The sequence below is a fragment of the Parasteatoda tepidariorum genome, chromosome X1 (assembly GCF_043381705.1).
Source record: "Parasteatoda tepidariorum isolate YZ-2023 chromosome X1, CAS_Ptep_4.0, whole genome shotgun sequence".
Classification (NCBI taxonomy): domain Eukaryota; kingdom Metazoa; phylum Arthropoda; class Arachnida; order Araneae; family Theridiidae; genus Parasteatoda; species Parasteatoda tepidariorum.
The window spans coordinates 13,927,745-13,944,079 of NC_092214.1; the positions used below are offsets into that span (position 1 = coordinate 13,927,745).

A 16,335-nucleotide genomic window follows, 5' to 3' on the forward strand; every position below is an offset into this window, starting at 1 on the left:
TCTTGTTCAAGATAAGCAACCCCTTTCTCTTCCTGAAAAAAGCAGAATATATGTGTGGCAGAATATAATAAAAGCAGAATATATTTCTCTCTTTCCTCAGAATGCCCTTCATAGAGAAGAAAATAGGGGTGGGAAATAATACCAATTGTTGTCCTCAGCAAATTTCAACCTGATTGATGCTCAAAATAGTACATGCAAGCTTTTTATGAAACTAAAAATTATTTATTTAAAAAAAATAGGATCATGCATATTCATAGCTGCCAACATGGATAGGAAAAAATCCAGTAGACTTTATGGAATAATATAAATTTCATGACAATTGTTGCACATTGTACTAAATATTTTATGCATAGGGAATTTTAGAGATTTTTATGGAAATCAAAATAGAAAAACTGCAATATTTTCCAGTTATGATTGACATTAAATGAATCATTTGCTCATAATTTTGAATATTAATAAAAAGTGAGTTCTGAATAATAAAAAAAAGAGAAACTGAACATTTTGAAACAAAAAAATGTTTGAAACTGATTTCTATAAACAAAGCTCGCTTTATTATGCATCAGTGATACATATTTAAATATTCAAGCTAGCAATAATCTGTGCAAAAATGCTACGTCAATAGGAAGTTTTTTTTGGAAACTTACTTAATTTTATATATTTTCTAAAAATGTACAAAAACCAGGAGAATTTTTATTAAACCAGTAGAAGGAGAAACTGGCAAAATCCAGTAGTCTACTGGAAAATCCAGTAGAGTTGACAGCTATGTGAATATGTAACATTTATAAAAAAAGTTAGAAATGTCCAAATTAACATAAGATCACAGAGGAACGAAGAAAAAAAAAGCACAATTTTGAGCTGAAATGGGCTGCTTATCAATGAAGAAGGACAATCATGCCTAGCGTAGGTTTTTAAAATATAATCAAACCCTGAATTGCATTACATATCAAATGATTTCAAATTAAAAAAAATTGTATTCATTTCAGGGAAGTCTGGGAACTAAAAAAGAAAGATGCCTTTTTCTTTTTTCTGACCTCATGCTTATCACCACCATCAAAAAGAAAACAATTAGAAAACCTTCAACTGCAGCCCTTTCGTAAGATTATTTTCTTATTAAGCTGTTTTTTATACATATTTTCTTGTAGTTCAACATAAGAGTATAGTTTAAATTATTTCATGGACTTTTTATTGTGAATTATTTAAAATATTTTATATGCAAATATACATTTTAAGTTTTTATATGACAGATTATGTTCATATAATACAGTTTTTTAACCTTAGAAAATTATATTTAGCATAATTATTCAGTTCAGTGCATAAAAATGAATTATCATAATATTTTGTCTTTGTAAATTGAGTGTTCCATATTGTATCTTAATACATAGTTTTAGAATATTTGGTAAAAAGCCTTGCATATTAGGAGTTACAAATAAATACTCAAGGTAGGAAAAGTCAAACATTGTACAGGGCCCGCATTTAACTGTGGTCTGATCATCCAGAAGAGACATCCACTTGTTCATCAAATTTAACTCTAATCGCCATAAAATATGCAGCAATGCATCTGTTACCATAGATTTCAGTCTTTTTGTGATGGATATTTTTGTGTATATTTGTCTTCTGCGAGCTTTGGAGAAAATGTAATTTGATATGAAACACAGTGTTTTGCATGATGGCAAAACTTATTCACCAGCATTAAATATTTAGCAAACTGATGAGTGGAAATTTCAAACTTTGCTATAAAGGTTTCATTTTATATATATATATACAATGAAACCTCCTGGACACTCCTGCAAAATGGACGCCTCTCAATACCGATATGTTTTTAATTCCCCATGAATCTTCTATGAGTAAATAATTATGTACGTTCTCGGACAGCCATTTCTGCCCCAAAGCGTTATTTTCTATCTCTTCAAACCGGACACTCTTTTTTCTAAATTTGAAAAAAAAAAGACTTTTTTGACTTAAATGGCAAGAAAAAAGATGCAACTTTTCACCATTTTTTAAAGCATGCAAATTTGTTGCCTTATCCATAACTAAAAATATTGTTAAGCTATTTCACTACTAAAGAATCATTCTTTCTCCTGTCACCTTGCTTTATCTTTGCAAAGAAAGTAGAGAAAATGATACTGCTCTTGTGAAATGATTCAGACAGCGGCATCTTTTGATCTTTACACCAGGACAACACTGGTTATGAGACCTCTCAAGTTGAAATGAAGTCTGAAATGCTCTCAATGCTTCGCCTCCCCCACTGAAAATGTTTCATTTTTTTATCAATTTCAAAACTGTATTTAACGCAGCTGTGGTTAAAAAAGATAACAGAAATATAAGTTCATGTAGAGTTGTTCATGTGAATCAAACATTTATTCCGACTCTTGATAGATGATCAATTGTGAATAATCAACTGCATAGGTCCATATGCCTTACATTCTATTTCCATTGCTTTTATTCTATGAATCGTGGGAGGTTTACTTTCAAGGGGATATTTACCACATTTCCTATCAAGTAATAGGTAACTATTAAGGGGTGTAAACCTAATAATTGAAATATACTGAGGACTAAAATCTCTTATTCGTTATCATATGACTAACTTGAATATCTGCGTTAATAGGAAAATTATATTCATTTTTCTGTACCTACATCTAGAATTATGTATTTATATCAAACGTTTTCATATATTCATTTTCTTTAGAAAAAAAAAGCTTAAATAAATATCTTTGTAGGTTATTTAATTCTTCTATATCCTTGAAAATATTCTTAAAACAATTTACGGTCAATAAACAATTTGTTTATAAAAACTAAAGTTTTTTTTTAAAAAAGGAAAAGCTAGATAGAAGCCATAACAAAAACCACTCCAAATTTTTAAGCCAAAAATTTAACGCTAAGAATCTCAATTTAATTTTTTTTATATTGCCTTATTTTTTGAAAAAATTCAACCGTAAAAGAATAACTTTAATTTGAAAAATTATTTTTATGTTACTTTAATTTTTCAAATTAACGTTGCTTTTAAAAAATGCTGCGTCATAATAAAAACACTGATCAAAAAAAAAAGAAAAAAGAAAAAGGTAATGAAAAGCAAAAAAACTGTTCTTATTTCTGAAATAAAACTTTGATGTTGAAAATTAGTTTTCACCGTGTTTTAATGGCTATATGTCTTACCACACAGAAAGAAAGTGACAATAAAACAATAAAATCTATCAAAAACACTCCATTAAAATGCTGAGCAATAAATAAGTCAGCAAAACAAAAACAAAAAAAGTTGTCAGTTCTTAAGAAAAAAGTGTTGCTACGAACTCTTGAAATAGCTACGAAATAGACTTACCTGAATATAATTTTTAAAAAATCAGCTCAAACAAAGCTCATGGTTCAGTATAAAGCAATCTAAATTTAATTTTTTTAATTTCTCTTTTTCATTTGTCTTTCAGAACATAAATTAATAAGTTTTAGAACTTTACAAGTATGTGTAAAAACTATTTTTTTAGGTGTAGTAAAAAAATACAATTTTAGAATATTCTTTATTAAACCTATTCAAATTCGCCAAAAAAAACTTTTTCAAAAAATACTATATTTGGCCAAATATTTGACTAAGCATTCGGCCAACCGAATATTAGACAAAAGGGCTGAAAACCAAATAGTGACCAAATATTCCTTACATTAAATGCTTTTCTTCAAATAATCCACTTTAAAAAAATTTATATTATTTAAACTACTTTGAATTAATGATGCATTATTGAAGCTCACTCATTTTTTGTATAGTACTGTATGTATTAATTTATTTTCTCTTTGTTTATGTTATCCTTTTATTTTGTTAAATAGTTTTTGACTTTGATATTTTTTGTAGATCTTCACAAAATGCAAATGTTTTGGAAATGAACAAATACAAATACCTCACGAGATTTCCACTTGATAGCATGGATATATCAAAAAGTAAGTTCATAATTTGGTTATTTTTATAACAACTTTGTTTGAGGTAATTTTTCTGGTTTATAAAAAAAAAAGAACAGTATCAAATAATTAATATTCAGGAAAATGTAAATTTTTTTTCTATGCATAAAGAAAAAATTGTTTAATTTGAAAACAAACTCTCTAACTTTTTAATTAAAAAAAAAAACTGATTTTTTGTTTCAGCAGTCATATGTCTGAAAAAAGTGCATATTTGTTTTTTTTTAACCGATATGTTTGATATTAAATTTAAGTGCATTCTAGTACAGTAATTTCCGATAGATAGGCTGCGGCTTATATGTGTAAAAAGTTTTGCTGTCACGATGTGCGGTCTGTGTGCCGATGCGTCCAATACGAAGAATTCATTTATCTCAAGCCATATGTGATAATTTTTCGATCATGGTGGATTTATTCAAGAACTGATCTTTACCAAAAATTTTCCAAGATTAAAAACCTGTTTTGTAATGTTAGCTCTGAAAACGTTTTCTTAATTTTTTTCCATTAAAATATAGTTGGATTGAAGAAGTTTCTGATTGATGAAAAATCGCATGACGTTATCCACATATGGTATTAAAATTTGGATTTGTAACTTAAGAATAATTAAACTTAGAACGCTTTATTTTTAACTCTCTTCTTCTCATCTATATTTTCTTCATAAATATTTTATTTTTAAATTGTCACAGAACTAGAAAATAAACTCTTATTGTTCTATGCATCAATCCGATTTCAGTAGATACTTTTAGTTGTATTTCCTTTTTATTTATTTTTCAACGCTGATTAAAAATTTCTGAACCATTTGCTAACCAATGCATTCAATATATAAGACATAGAAATTTTAAAAAAAAATTTCTGCGTGAAGTAAGCGCTTAAGAAAAATAAATCACGGGAGTTTTAAATTGACACCGATCTGTAGATTGACTGATGTAAGAACTGTCAAACTGCGGCAGAAAAAAAAGAGATTAAATTCGAAAGAAAGAAGAAAAAAATTTAAAAAATATTAAACTTGAAAAAAAGAAAAAAAACTAAAAATAGAAAGAAAAAAAACGATATTCTTCTGAACAAACTCCACTTCTGAGTTTATAGAAAATACCAAAAATAAAATGGAACTAGACTTCGAACTATTAATATATTTCAATTGGAACATTTGCTTCTCTCTCTGAAACTAAATACATTCACCATTGAAAGTCATAATTTATTTTATTTTTTCTTGAAAGTAAGTATTCTTTTTCTTTTATATTTTACATCGTCTTTTCTTTTAATCAATTTCAGTAAAAAAAATTTCGTAGTGTTTACTTCAGCATTTTCTACATCATCTAAAAATCAAAAATAAACTTATTCAATACTTTATTATTTTTCATTATCTATGCTCTTATTTATCACTCATATATAGATTTTATTATACATAATTAAAGCTTAAGATTTGGAGATGAAAGATTTTGTCTTATTTGAAATGTTTCCTTTGGGAATTAAGTGCAATCATAGTTTCTTTCTTTCTTTTTTTAACGAATTCTCTTATGAAGTAGTTTTAAAACTATTTTTTTTTCTATGTTTAACTGCTTTGGTTAGAAAAGATTTTAAATTTTGAATGATAAACAACAAGAACTTTATTTTCAAAATTGGATATCCTTCTTTAGAACCAGGATTTTTTAATTATAAGGAAACGTGTTCTTTTCAGAATTTATCATCTCGCCTTTTTTATGAAGCTAGAACAAACCCAGCTAAAAGAACAGTTTCGTAATAAATCAAATTTTAGAAACAAAACGAAAAACAAAGAAAAAATTAAAATCACCTGTCTACTAGTGATCAAAAGAACAATTTGTTTAATTTTCAGTATGTTCTGCTGTCATTTCCAACCCTTTCTCACACAGGTCATTGTGCTAATGATAGCAGGGGGTTGAAGGGAGAAAGAATGAAGCATTTTATCTCTCCCTTCTGAGGAGGAGAGGGAAGTCTTTTATTTTTATTATTACACACACTAAATTTATGTTGGGCTGTGGATGCCATAAATATTTTCAACATCATAGAATCCGTCTGTCCCTCCTATGACTGCCATGATCATTAATTTTCTTTTTAGCAATTCATTTTCTTTTTAACTATTCATTTTCTTTCTTGAAGGTTGAAGGTCACTGAAGAATCTATATTTTGAAGGGGTTATATTTGACCATTACTATTGTTACTAGTGAATGAAATAGTTATTCTTTCTGGTTGCACCTGGAATAAGGTGATCTAGCATGGGAAGAGGGGCCTTATGTATTTTAACATATTGCACTGACTTTCTTCACATTCTTTAGTTTGTCTCCCCTACTTGTTCTACAGAATTCCATTCATACATTTCCTTCTCTTTCTTTTATCTTACCACTAAGCACTTTTGTGGGAAATATGTTCCTTCCTTGATGTCCGATGATGAAGATGTCATAGAAAATGAACTAGAAGATGATTTACAACGTTTGTTTTGTTCTGACAGTGAAGAATCTGATTTCAATGTTTTTGAATAAATATATGATCAGAAATATTTGAAAAGTAAATAAAAAAATGGTGATTTATTTTTACTTTGTGATCAGTTTATTTTTCATCTTGTATACATTCTCAACTTACAATTTTGATTGGTTATACATGTTTCTACTGTAAGTATGTATCATTCTCAATTCTTTCTTTTTTTAATAAAAGTATATATAAAAAAAAGATTTATCAATAACTATTTTCTAAGTATAGAGCTTATATTTTAAAGATTATTATTTTTTAAGCGTATTTTCATGCTTGTGATACTTGACATAAATCGATGATCGATGGAAAAAAACGAAAGTGCAGCCTTTACGGCAGTGCGGCCTATAAGATGAAAATTAAAATTTTTAGCTATGTTTTTGCCGAGTGTAGCCTATACGTCGGTGCGGTGTGTCCACCGGAAATTACTATACATTATTTAATTTATTTTCATTTCTTTCATGTATATAAGGTGTTTTCTAAATAAAATTTTAAAATCATATTAGAAAAATTTAATTGCATTTATATTCAATCAGACATGTTTGAATAACTGCGTGCATATAAGAATAACAGGATTTAAGAAATCATAAAAAAAAGGCTAATTTTTTTCTATAAGTTAACCACTAAAGCAATACATTGCAAGCTGTCAACTTACAAAAGTTTCCTGGCATATTTGATACGCAAGTAGACAGACTTTTTACCTACTTCAGTAAAACTTGCATTGATTATTTTTTGCAACTGACATATACTGGAAAACAATGAATAGGAGTTAACTTAAAATTTCGAATAATGACAAGAAAATGTATATAATAGAGTGGCCAAGCATAGACATAAAACAAGCATACAGGTGAAAAGAAGGCCCTCTTTATTTGCTTATTTTAAACAGAGTGCAGGAAAGCCAAGTTCATACAAAAATTAATACACTTCATTTTGTATATTAGAGAATTTTAAGAGAAAAATTTAATCGTCATGATCACATGTGCTATAATGGATAATTTAACAATTATAATATGTCCAAATAATGTGTTAGAGGTTTCTTTATGAGATTTTTTATTTCCTTATGGAAAAAACTTTTTATCGTTAGTTCTGCATTTTTTAATCTATTTTTAAAACAGGATGTGAATTATTAATTACGTGAATATGCTTTGTTCTGAATGATGAATTACGAAATAATATAAAAAGATTTGGTCACACTTTTTATATTACAGTCTCCCTCCCCTAAATATGAATCACTATCTAAAAAATTTAAAAATTTGCAATTTATTTTCATCTATCATCTATTTAATTAGCATCTATCATCTATTTAATTATTATCTATTTAGCTCATCTATTTAATTAGTATTTAAGTAATACGAGGGTTGCTATTTATATTTCTGGCCTTGGCAACAGTAAGTGTTGCTAGGCGACCACTGACGATTTTAATCGAAAGTTTGATATTTTTAAACATAGATTCAGCAGACGATTTACCATTATAGCTTCATTTGTGTTGTTGACAGTAAATTGAAAAGTTCTTCTCTTTCAAAAAATGGAATTGAATCGTGAACATTTTTGTGCCATTCCATACTTTCATTTCACATTTCATTTCCATACTTTCATTTCACATTCCATACTTTCATTTCACATTTTCATAACTTTCGACGTGGATTGTCAAGACAAGAGTGCTTCGATGAACTTAATTCTTTATTCAGCGATAAAGCGCCATCCTACAGCACTGTAAAAAATTGGTATAACGAATTTAATCGTGGTCGATGTTCGATCCAGGACAAATCCCGTGCAGGTCGTCCAAAATCCGTTGTAGTGCCAGAAAAGATAGATGCTGTGCGTGAACTGATAAAGCAAGATCGTCATGTGACATACCGTGAGATAGAGGCGTCTTTGGACATTAGTATGACTAGCATCAATAAAATATTGCATGAACATTTGAGCGTAAAATTTTTTTTTTCGCGTTGGATCCCGCATAATCTGACAAACGCTCAAAAAAAGGCTCGTGTCGATGTCGCGAGGAAATGTTGGAAAAATACGCTCAAGGTACATCAAAGGCTGTGTATAACATCTACACAGGTGACGAATCATGGATCTATGCATATGAGCCGGAAACAAAACAGCAATCAACTGTATGGGTTTTCCAATACGAGGCAAAACCAACAAAAATTGTTTGAGGAAGAAGCACATCGAAACAAATTATTGCCTGCTTCTTCGGCATTAACGGTCATGTGGCAACAGTGGCGTTAGAGCAACGCAGGACGGTCAATTCTGAATGGTACACGACCATTTGTTTGCCAGAAGTCATCGGAGAAATTCGAAAAAAGCAGAAGAACAGGCGAATCATTCTTCATCATGACAATGCGAGCTCTCACACATCGACTCAAACAAAGGCATTTCTGACGGAGCGAAAGATCGAACTGATGGGTCATCCGCCGTACAGCCCTGATTTGGCACCCAATGACTTCTTCTTATTCCCACACATCAAAAATAAATTACGTGGACAACGATTTTCGACCCCCGAAGAAGCGGTTGATGCATTCAAAACGCATGTTTTGGAGTTACCTCAATAGGACTGGAAAAAGTGCTTTGAAAAATTGAAAAAGTGAAAAATTGGTTCAAGCGCATGCAAAAGTGTATTGATCATCATGGAGAATATTTTGAAAAACAATAAAACCAATTTCGATCCTACATATTTGTTTTTTCATTATTAGGCCAGAAATATAAATAGCAACCCTCGTACATAGCCACACATGGTGGCAGCGGTAAAAGAAAACAAAAATTAACGAAGTAAGTTTTGACTATCATTCGATATTCTGAAATTACATCATCATGACATCAGCTTCTGCATATCATATAATGCAGCCAGAATCATTTCGGTTTTCGATTCCGACGGAATGGCCTAAATCAGGGGTTGCCAAACTTTTTTGATCATCGACCCCTACATAATTTTTCGAAATCTCCATTGACCCCCATAAAAGTAATTTTCTGTTAATTAAAATAAAACTCTATTAGATACTGTGTTTGTACATTTATTTTATGATTTTGAACATTTATTAAGGTAATAGTACATAGTGTAACAATAGTTTTATGAAAAATATATTAATGTTGAAATATGAATACCTTAATATTTATGAAATAATAAGTAATTATAAGTACCTAAGTAAAAATAATAAGTAAAGTAACTACGGATTTATTGCTTCTTAATCAATGACATGGACGTGCCTGGTGTTTTTTTTGCAAGGTTCGTTATATTGGGTTCAAAATTGGTCAATTTTAATCTTAAATCCCCTCGAAACTCCACATTTAATTTATTTCTGTTCTTAGTTAAGATCGAATTTACGTGACTGAAACCGGCTTCAACCATATAGGAACTTAGAAACGCTATCATAAATGGCTGAGCTATTTCGTAAAGTCTTACATATTTTTGCATTATATTTATATTTGTCCATAATTTTCTTATTGTTAAATTTTTAAAAAGCGTCTTTGCTTCAAATCCCCATAATAATTCAGCAAGCTCATCTTGCAGGTTTATGTCCACGTTTTTAATTTGAGCAGAAAATGGCACAATAATACAATCAGGGATGTTAATGTTTTCCAAATCAACAAAACGCAGTTTAAAATCGTCGCTCAATTTTTGAAGATTACCTGTATATATTTCCAAGTCTTCTTTTATTTCTAATTGTCACATATCTGAAAAATACTGATAATCCTTTGACCAATCGACCCTTCCGGTTCGGATTGTCCCCCTGGCTCAGATCGACCCCCAGCTTATGTTAAATAGACCCCTGGGGGTCTATATAGACCACTTTGGTGACCACTGGCCTAAATTGAAACAAAGATTTCCATGTTTCCGAACTACTTCAGGACTAATAAAAAAAAAACAGAAGAGGAAGGGCTTCAAGCATGTTTATTAGGAAAACCTGTCTTAAAATTCTTTGGACTTAGTCCCAATATCCAATCTCAGTTTGTGCTAAACATTACAAGTTTGAATCCTTTTCATGAATTTCCTTTGTTATTTCAAGGACTTGGCTTACTGAAAAGAAGTTACCATGTTGAACTTAATAGTGATGTTAAGCCATATGCCCTAACTTCTCCACATAGAATTCCGATACCACTTCTGGTGAAAACTAAACTATAAATACAGAGAATGCAAGAATGAAATGTTATTCAGAAGGTAAAAAACCCTACTGATTGGTGTTCTGTGGTGGTAGTACAAAAAAATGATGGAACTGTGCGAATGTGTTCACCTGACGACACTCAACAGAAGCATCAAAAGAGAATGGCACCCATTGCCAACAACAGAATACAATTTATCACTTTTGGCTGCAGTGAAGATCTTTTCAAAATTAGATGCAAATTCTGCTTTTTGGCAAATACCTCTTGATAAAGAGTCTTCGTATCTCACAACATTCATCACACCCTTTGGCAGATTTCATTTCTTGCGTTTACCTTTCGGAATATCATCTGCTCCAGAACATTTTCAACATAGAATGTCGCATGCTCTAGAAGCTCTTTGTGGTATTATACATCACAAGGATGATATACTCGTCTGGGGTTCAAATAAAAAAGAGCATGATGAACGTCTTACATCTATTTTAATCTGTCTGAAAGAAACAGGAATCACTGTTAATTAACAAAAGTGTTGTTTCTGTGTTAAATCTATAAAATATCTTGATCATGTCATTAATGAATCTGGAATACATCCAGATCAGGACAAAGTAAAAGTCATACAGAATACTTGGAATGGCAAATTATTTAGCAAGATTTGTTCCACGATTTTCAGATATTATGGCACGTTTGACTTCCATGTAATCCACAAAGAATAAATTTTTTGGAACTATCCACAGAAAAGTGCACTAAAGAAGATTAAAGACATGTTGTTATCTGTACCTATACTTACCATTTTTGACCTAAACAAGCAATCAGTTGTTACAGCGATGCTTCTTCTTATGGATTAGGAGCCACACTGTGTCAGAAACATGATTCTACAATCAAGGTGGTAGCTTATGCATCCAGAACTCTAACTCCTGCTGAACAACTTTACACTCAGATAGAAAAAGAAGCCTTTGCACTTACATAGGCACGCGAAAAAATTTTCAATTATCTAATGGGTACCAAGTTTCTTTTGGAGACAGATCATAAACCTCTTGTCTCAATACTTACTAGAATAGAAAATCTTTGGATGATTTAACATCTCGCCTACAACGTCTCAAAATGAGGCTCATGAGATATTCTTTTGATGTATTCCGCACTCCTGGAAAAAATCTTTGTGTAGCAGATGCACTATCTAGAGCACCACATCAACGAGAAGCTCCAAATCTAGAATTGGAAGAGAAAGTTGAAGCTTTTATCAATCAAGTCTTAGAATCTGTACCGATGTCTTCAGGGAGACTTTCCCAGATAAAACTAGAACAAGAGACTGACTCAACGTGTAATATGTTGATCAATTACGCTTCTCGTGGTTGGCCGGGGAAAAACCAGGTGTTACGATCCTGTTTACCCTTTTAGCCTCTAAGATATAAAATCTCCAAATAGAATGACTTGTTAATGAGAGGAAACTGAATAATTGTTCCAAATAGGCTACAAGAAATATTGGGCAAAATCCATGTAGGACATATGGAAATTAATAAATGTCAAGCTTTAGTGAATTCTGCAGTATACTGGCTTGGCATCAGTAAACAAATGGAGGAATTAATTCGGGACTGTCCTTCATGTATACAAGAAACTAAAAACTGTTCTGAACCTTTGAAACCAACTAGTTTTGCTTAGAGACCATGGGAAATTGTAGCTATGGACTTATTTAAACTCCATGCAGAATGGTATTTATTAGTTACAGATTTTTACTCACGTTATCCAGAAGTGGCAAAGCTGGATAGATTAACATTAAAAAAAATTAATTTTACACAGCAAATCAATTTTTCCAGACATGGAATTCCAGATGTTGTAAGGTCAGATATTGGACCACAGTTTGAAGTTACTAGAACAGCTGAATTTCAAAACTTTTAAACACATTACTTCAAGTTCAAGGTATCCTGAAAACAACGATTTTGTTGAAGCAGCAGTGAAGATAATTAAATTAATATTCAAAAAGCCTTGACTTTTGATCCTTACTTGACTTTATTGAGTTTTTGGACGACACCTTTAAAGAATGGCTACAGTCCTGTTGAATTGTTGATGGGGCGTCGACGACAATCAGCCTTACCTTTAGCAATTTCACTACTTCAACCAAAGCTGATTGAGAAGGAGATATTAGAAGAAAAAGAAGAGAAAAGAATTGAAAGACAGAAAAAGGATTATGGTTGGAGGCACAATGCTTATGAATTGAAACCAATACATTCGGGTGAAAAGGTATGGATAACTGATAGGTAGGCTGTTGGAACTGTACAGAGAAAAGCTGAATGACCAAGGTCTTACTTTGTTAAAGAAGGCAAACAAGTGCTTCAACAGAATAAGAAACATTTGATCCCAGGATCTAAACTACAGATTCCACCTCTGAACGATGATTTAGAGGAAGCTCTTTGTAAAAGAGATAACAGAAGGAGCTTACCAGAAATAATAGATCCAGATCCTATTGTCTTAACTCAGAAGACAGATATATCTCCATAAACTGTTGTGACTTGCCCTGGAAGAACGGTGAGAGCTCCTAATAGACTAAATCTTTACAGGAGGGAGATGTGGCATCAGCTAGGTTAACTGTAACTTTGTATTAACTGTTTATGTTAGTTTCTGTATCTCGTCAGGTTGTCATTAAATGTGTTCGTTGCGATGTTAGATCATGTTCATCGATGTTGGATCATGTTCATTAGTATTTAAACAATACATAACCACATAACTTTCTCTATGTAAGAAGCACAAGTATTATGAAAGAACGAAAAAATTTTAATAATAACATACAGGTAATATATAGAATAACATAGAATGTAAAATACACACTTTTGTAGCAAACGATAAAAATTAAATGAAGTAGAGAGGAAATAATGACACAGTAGTTTTGCTGTTTAATTGAAGTTCTTATTAGTTTTAATTACTTCTTGTTTTTCAGTTCTAAGTCATTTGTTTGAATTGCCTAATAAAAGTTTTTCATCAAGAAATATTTTTTATTATAACACATTTAAAATAAACTTTTAGTTTAAAATGGAAAAGTTTTATATTTGCTCACAGCTAACTTGTGCCGCTGTTGAGAAATAATTTTCTCCATGGTAACAACATTAGCGATTTAGCGTATTAAATCTTGAAGTTTAAAGTTTCAAAAATAAAAACTTTTTTAAACTACCAAGATCAATCAATAATTTAAAATAGTATTCAGAAAATATCTATTTGTTGGCTAAATATGCTTATAGATGTCTTAATGTTTTTTTATTTTAGAAAATTCTTTCAAACTTAGTTGTCATTTTACTACCACTTTGTAAAATCTTTCGCAACGATTGTACAAGTTGGCAGGTATATGTATGCTTTAAAAATGTGAAAATTCAAAAATATGACTTATAAAAATTTGAAACATTGTTGTCATATTCTGTTATAAGAACAAGTTGTAATCTGAAGTTGAAAACTTCAATATTGTTAACGTTTGTCATTATTTTTAAAAGTTAATTAAATTTTTCAAATAACAATAAAAAATTATTAAAGCATTAATGAAAAATTATAAAATTTATATACAGTGTACTTAAAAGTTAAAATAAGTTTTAAATTAAATCTATTTATATTATAAAACCAAATTAATATTTAAATGATAACATTAATTATTATTTATGAGATAATTTGAACCTCTCAGGTGGGTATTAACTTCACAATTTTGATGCATGTACTATTTCTATATTTTTTTTATTATGACAGGGTTCCCACTTGAAAAACCTTGGAAGTCCTTGAATTTGGTTGAAAAAAATAAGGGTCCTGAAAAGTCCTTGAATTCTGACATGGGGTACTTGAAAAGTACTTGATTTTTCAGGAATTAAAATACTACTAATTTTTCTTACAAAAAAGTAGTAAGAAAATAATAAATAAATTCAAAGGAAAATTATTGAAATTCTGATTGCAATTTTTAATGCTTGAAGTGAAAAGGGGTTAAAGAAGATGCAAAACTTTTCTCTCCTAGATTTTTCAGACCAGATTATTGTTCATCTCTCTGATGTTTTGAAAGCTGAAATTTCTAGCAAATTTTAGGTTTTTCAGTCATAGTTTTCGAATGATATATAGTGTTTAATTGATTAAGAAATATGCTCAATGTGTTAACTTCATTATTACGACAGGTTAATATTGTTATCCTATTTGTTCTTTTAATTTATGTAAAAAGGATAATTAATTTTTTATTACTTATAATCAAATTTTTACATTTAGTTTTTACTACTAATAAATTAAACTTAGTTCTACTGGTTTCATTGATTATGAATAAACATCGTGATTCACATTAAACTGATTCTTGATTTACGGATCAGAATTCATATAAAATATTCTACGAATTGCGGTTTAACTGAAAGTGATTAATGAATTACATATTGAATATTACTTTAAAGTGATTTGCAAATTACTCATCAGAATTCATATTAAGGTATTTTATAAATCACACGTCATGATTTCAATTAAAGTTATTTCTGAATCATATAACGTGATACATATTTAAGTAATTTGAGAATCATGCCTCACAATTCTCATTCTAGTAGTTTGCAAATCACGTATTGCGATTTACAAAAGAGAGATTTAAGAATTACCACCCACAATTCTCATCAAAATGATTTAAGAAATGCAGATATTTTCTAAAAAGCGGGACATTTTTAAAAATCGACGGGACGTGGGACAGTTCACCAAAAAGCAAGACTGTCCCGCCAAAATTGGGACATGTGGTCACTTTAGATAAGCATTGGTGATCCATAGTTTGTCACTATATGTATTTAAAATCTGGGTTAAATCTCGAGAAATATTTAAACGAATCAAAAGATTTTTGTACACAGTTATAAAATTCATTAATTCGAAGATAATTTCATTTACAAACAACTTTTATAATTATTATTTTATTTACTAATAATCAAAAAGTTTCTTAGTTGTTACTTGTATAAATTTTTACACCATTTTTGAGTATGCAATTTTAAATAACAAAATACGAAATTTGAACTAAATAAATCAAATAGTTTCATAATTAACAAATTTTGAAAAGTCTTATATTTAAAACTTGATTTTTGAAGAACTATGCCACCAATTTCACTTAAATTTTATGTTTTTTTCATTTAAAATTATAACTGATCCACTTTCATGAGGTTCCCCATTAGAAAAAATTTGTAAAATATTATATTTAGAACACAAAATTAACACTGTGACAAAGAATTGTGGAAAAAAGAACATTGAAGAAAAAGAGTCCCTTAAAGATCATACTGCAAAACTGACAAAGTTGTGATGTGTTGCTCTCTTTAAAAATTATATCAATTTAACGACCAATTTTATTCAGGCAGTTGACCACAAATTTTATGTAGTAGTTGAATATTTATACAAATGATACTAAGTTAATACTTTTTCCTAATAGTTAAAGTATTAGTTTCTTTAAATAATTTGTTAGTGTAAAAAAACTATGAAGACATTGGTATAACATAATTTTCTATGTTTTTGTTTTTTTATTTTTGAAACGTCTTTTGAGTAATCAAAATCTGAATATGATATAAATGTGCTTTGAATTTCTGATAAAGACAATAAGCTTCTAATATTGATGAAAAATAGGAAATTGGTCGAAATTGGTTGGGAGCCACTGCCCTAACCAATCTGTTAAAAAAAAAATGTGAAAAAAAAATGAAATAAAATATTAAAAGAAAATTTGGTTCAACAATACTGAGGTCACACTTTTGCTTTAGATTCATGCAATATAATATCAGCATGCTTAATTACGGTAGCCTCTGAATACAATTGACTAATATTCTGCTAATGTTACATAAGATAAAATAATATTCGTTG

The 16,335-nt window shown here is 29.9% G+C and overlaps 1 protein-coding gene across 3 annotated transcripts in view; it reads left to right on the plus strand.

Annotated features, from left to right (window-relative positions):
* The window catches only part of LOC107452153 (rho guanine nucleotide exchange factor 17), a 264,039-nt gene that overhangs the window by 136,018 nt on the left and 111,686 nt on the right, over positions 1-16,335 (plus strand). For all 3 annotated transcript variants that reach the window (XM_071187520.1, XM_071187521.1, XM_071187522.1), the window contains 2 exons: positions 984-1,093; positions 3,836-3,921. In XM_071187520.1, coding sequence (XP_071043621.1) covers positions 984-1,093; positions 3,836-3,921 — 196 coding nt within the window. The remainder of the gene's footprint in view (positions 1-983; positions 1,094-3,835; positions 3,922-16,335) is intronic.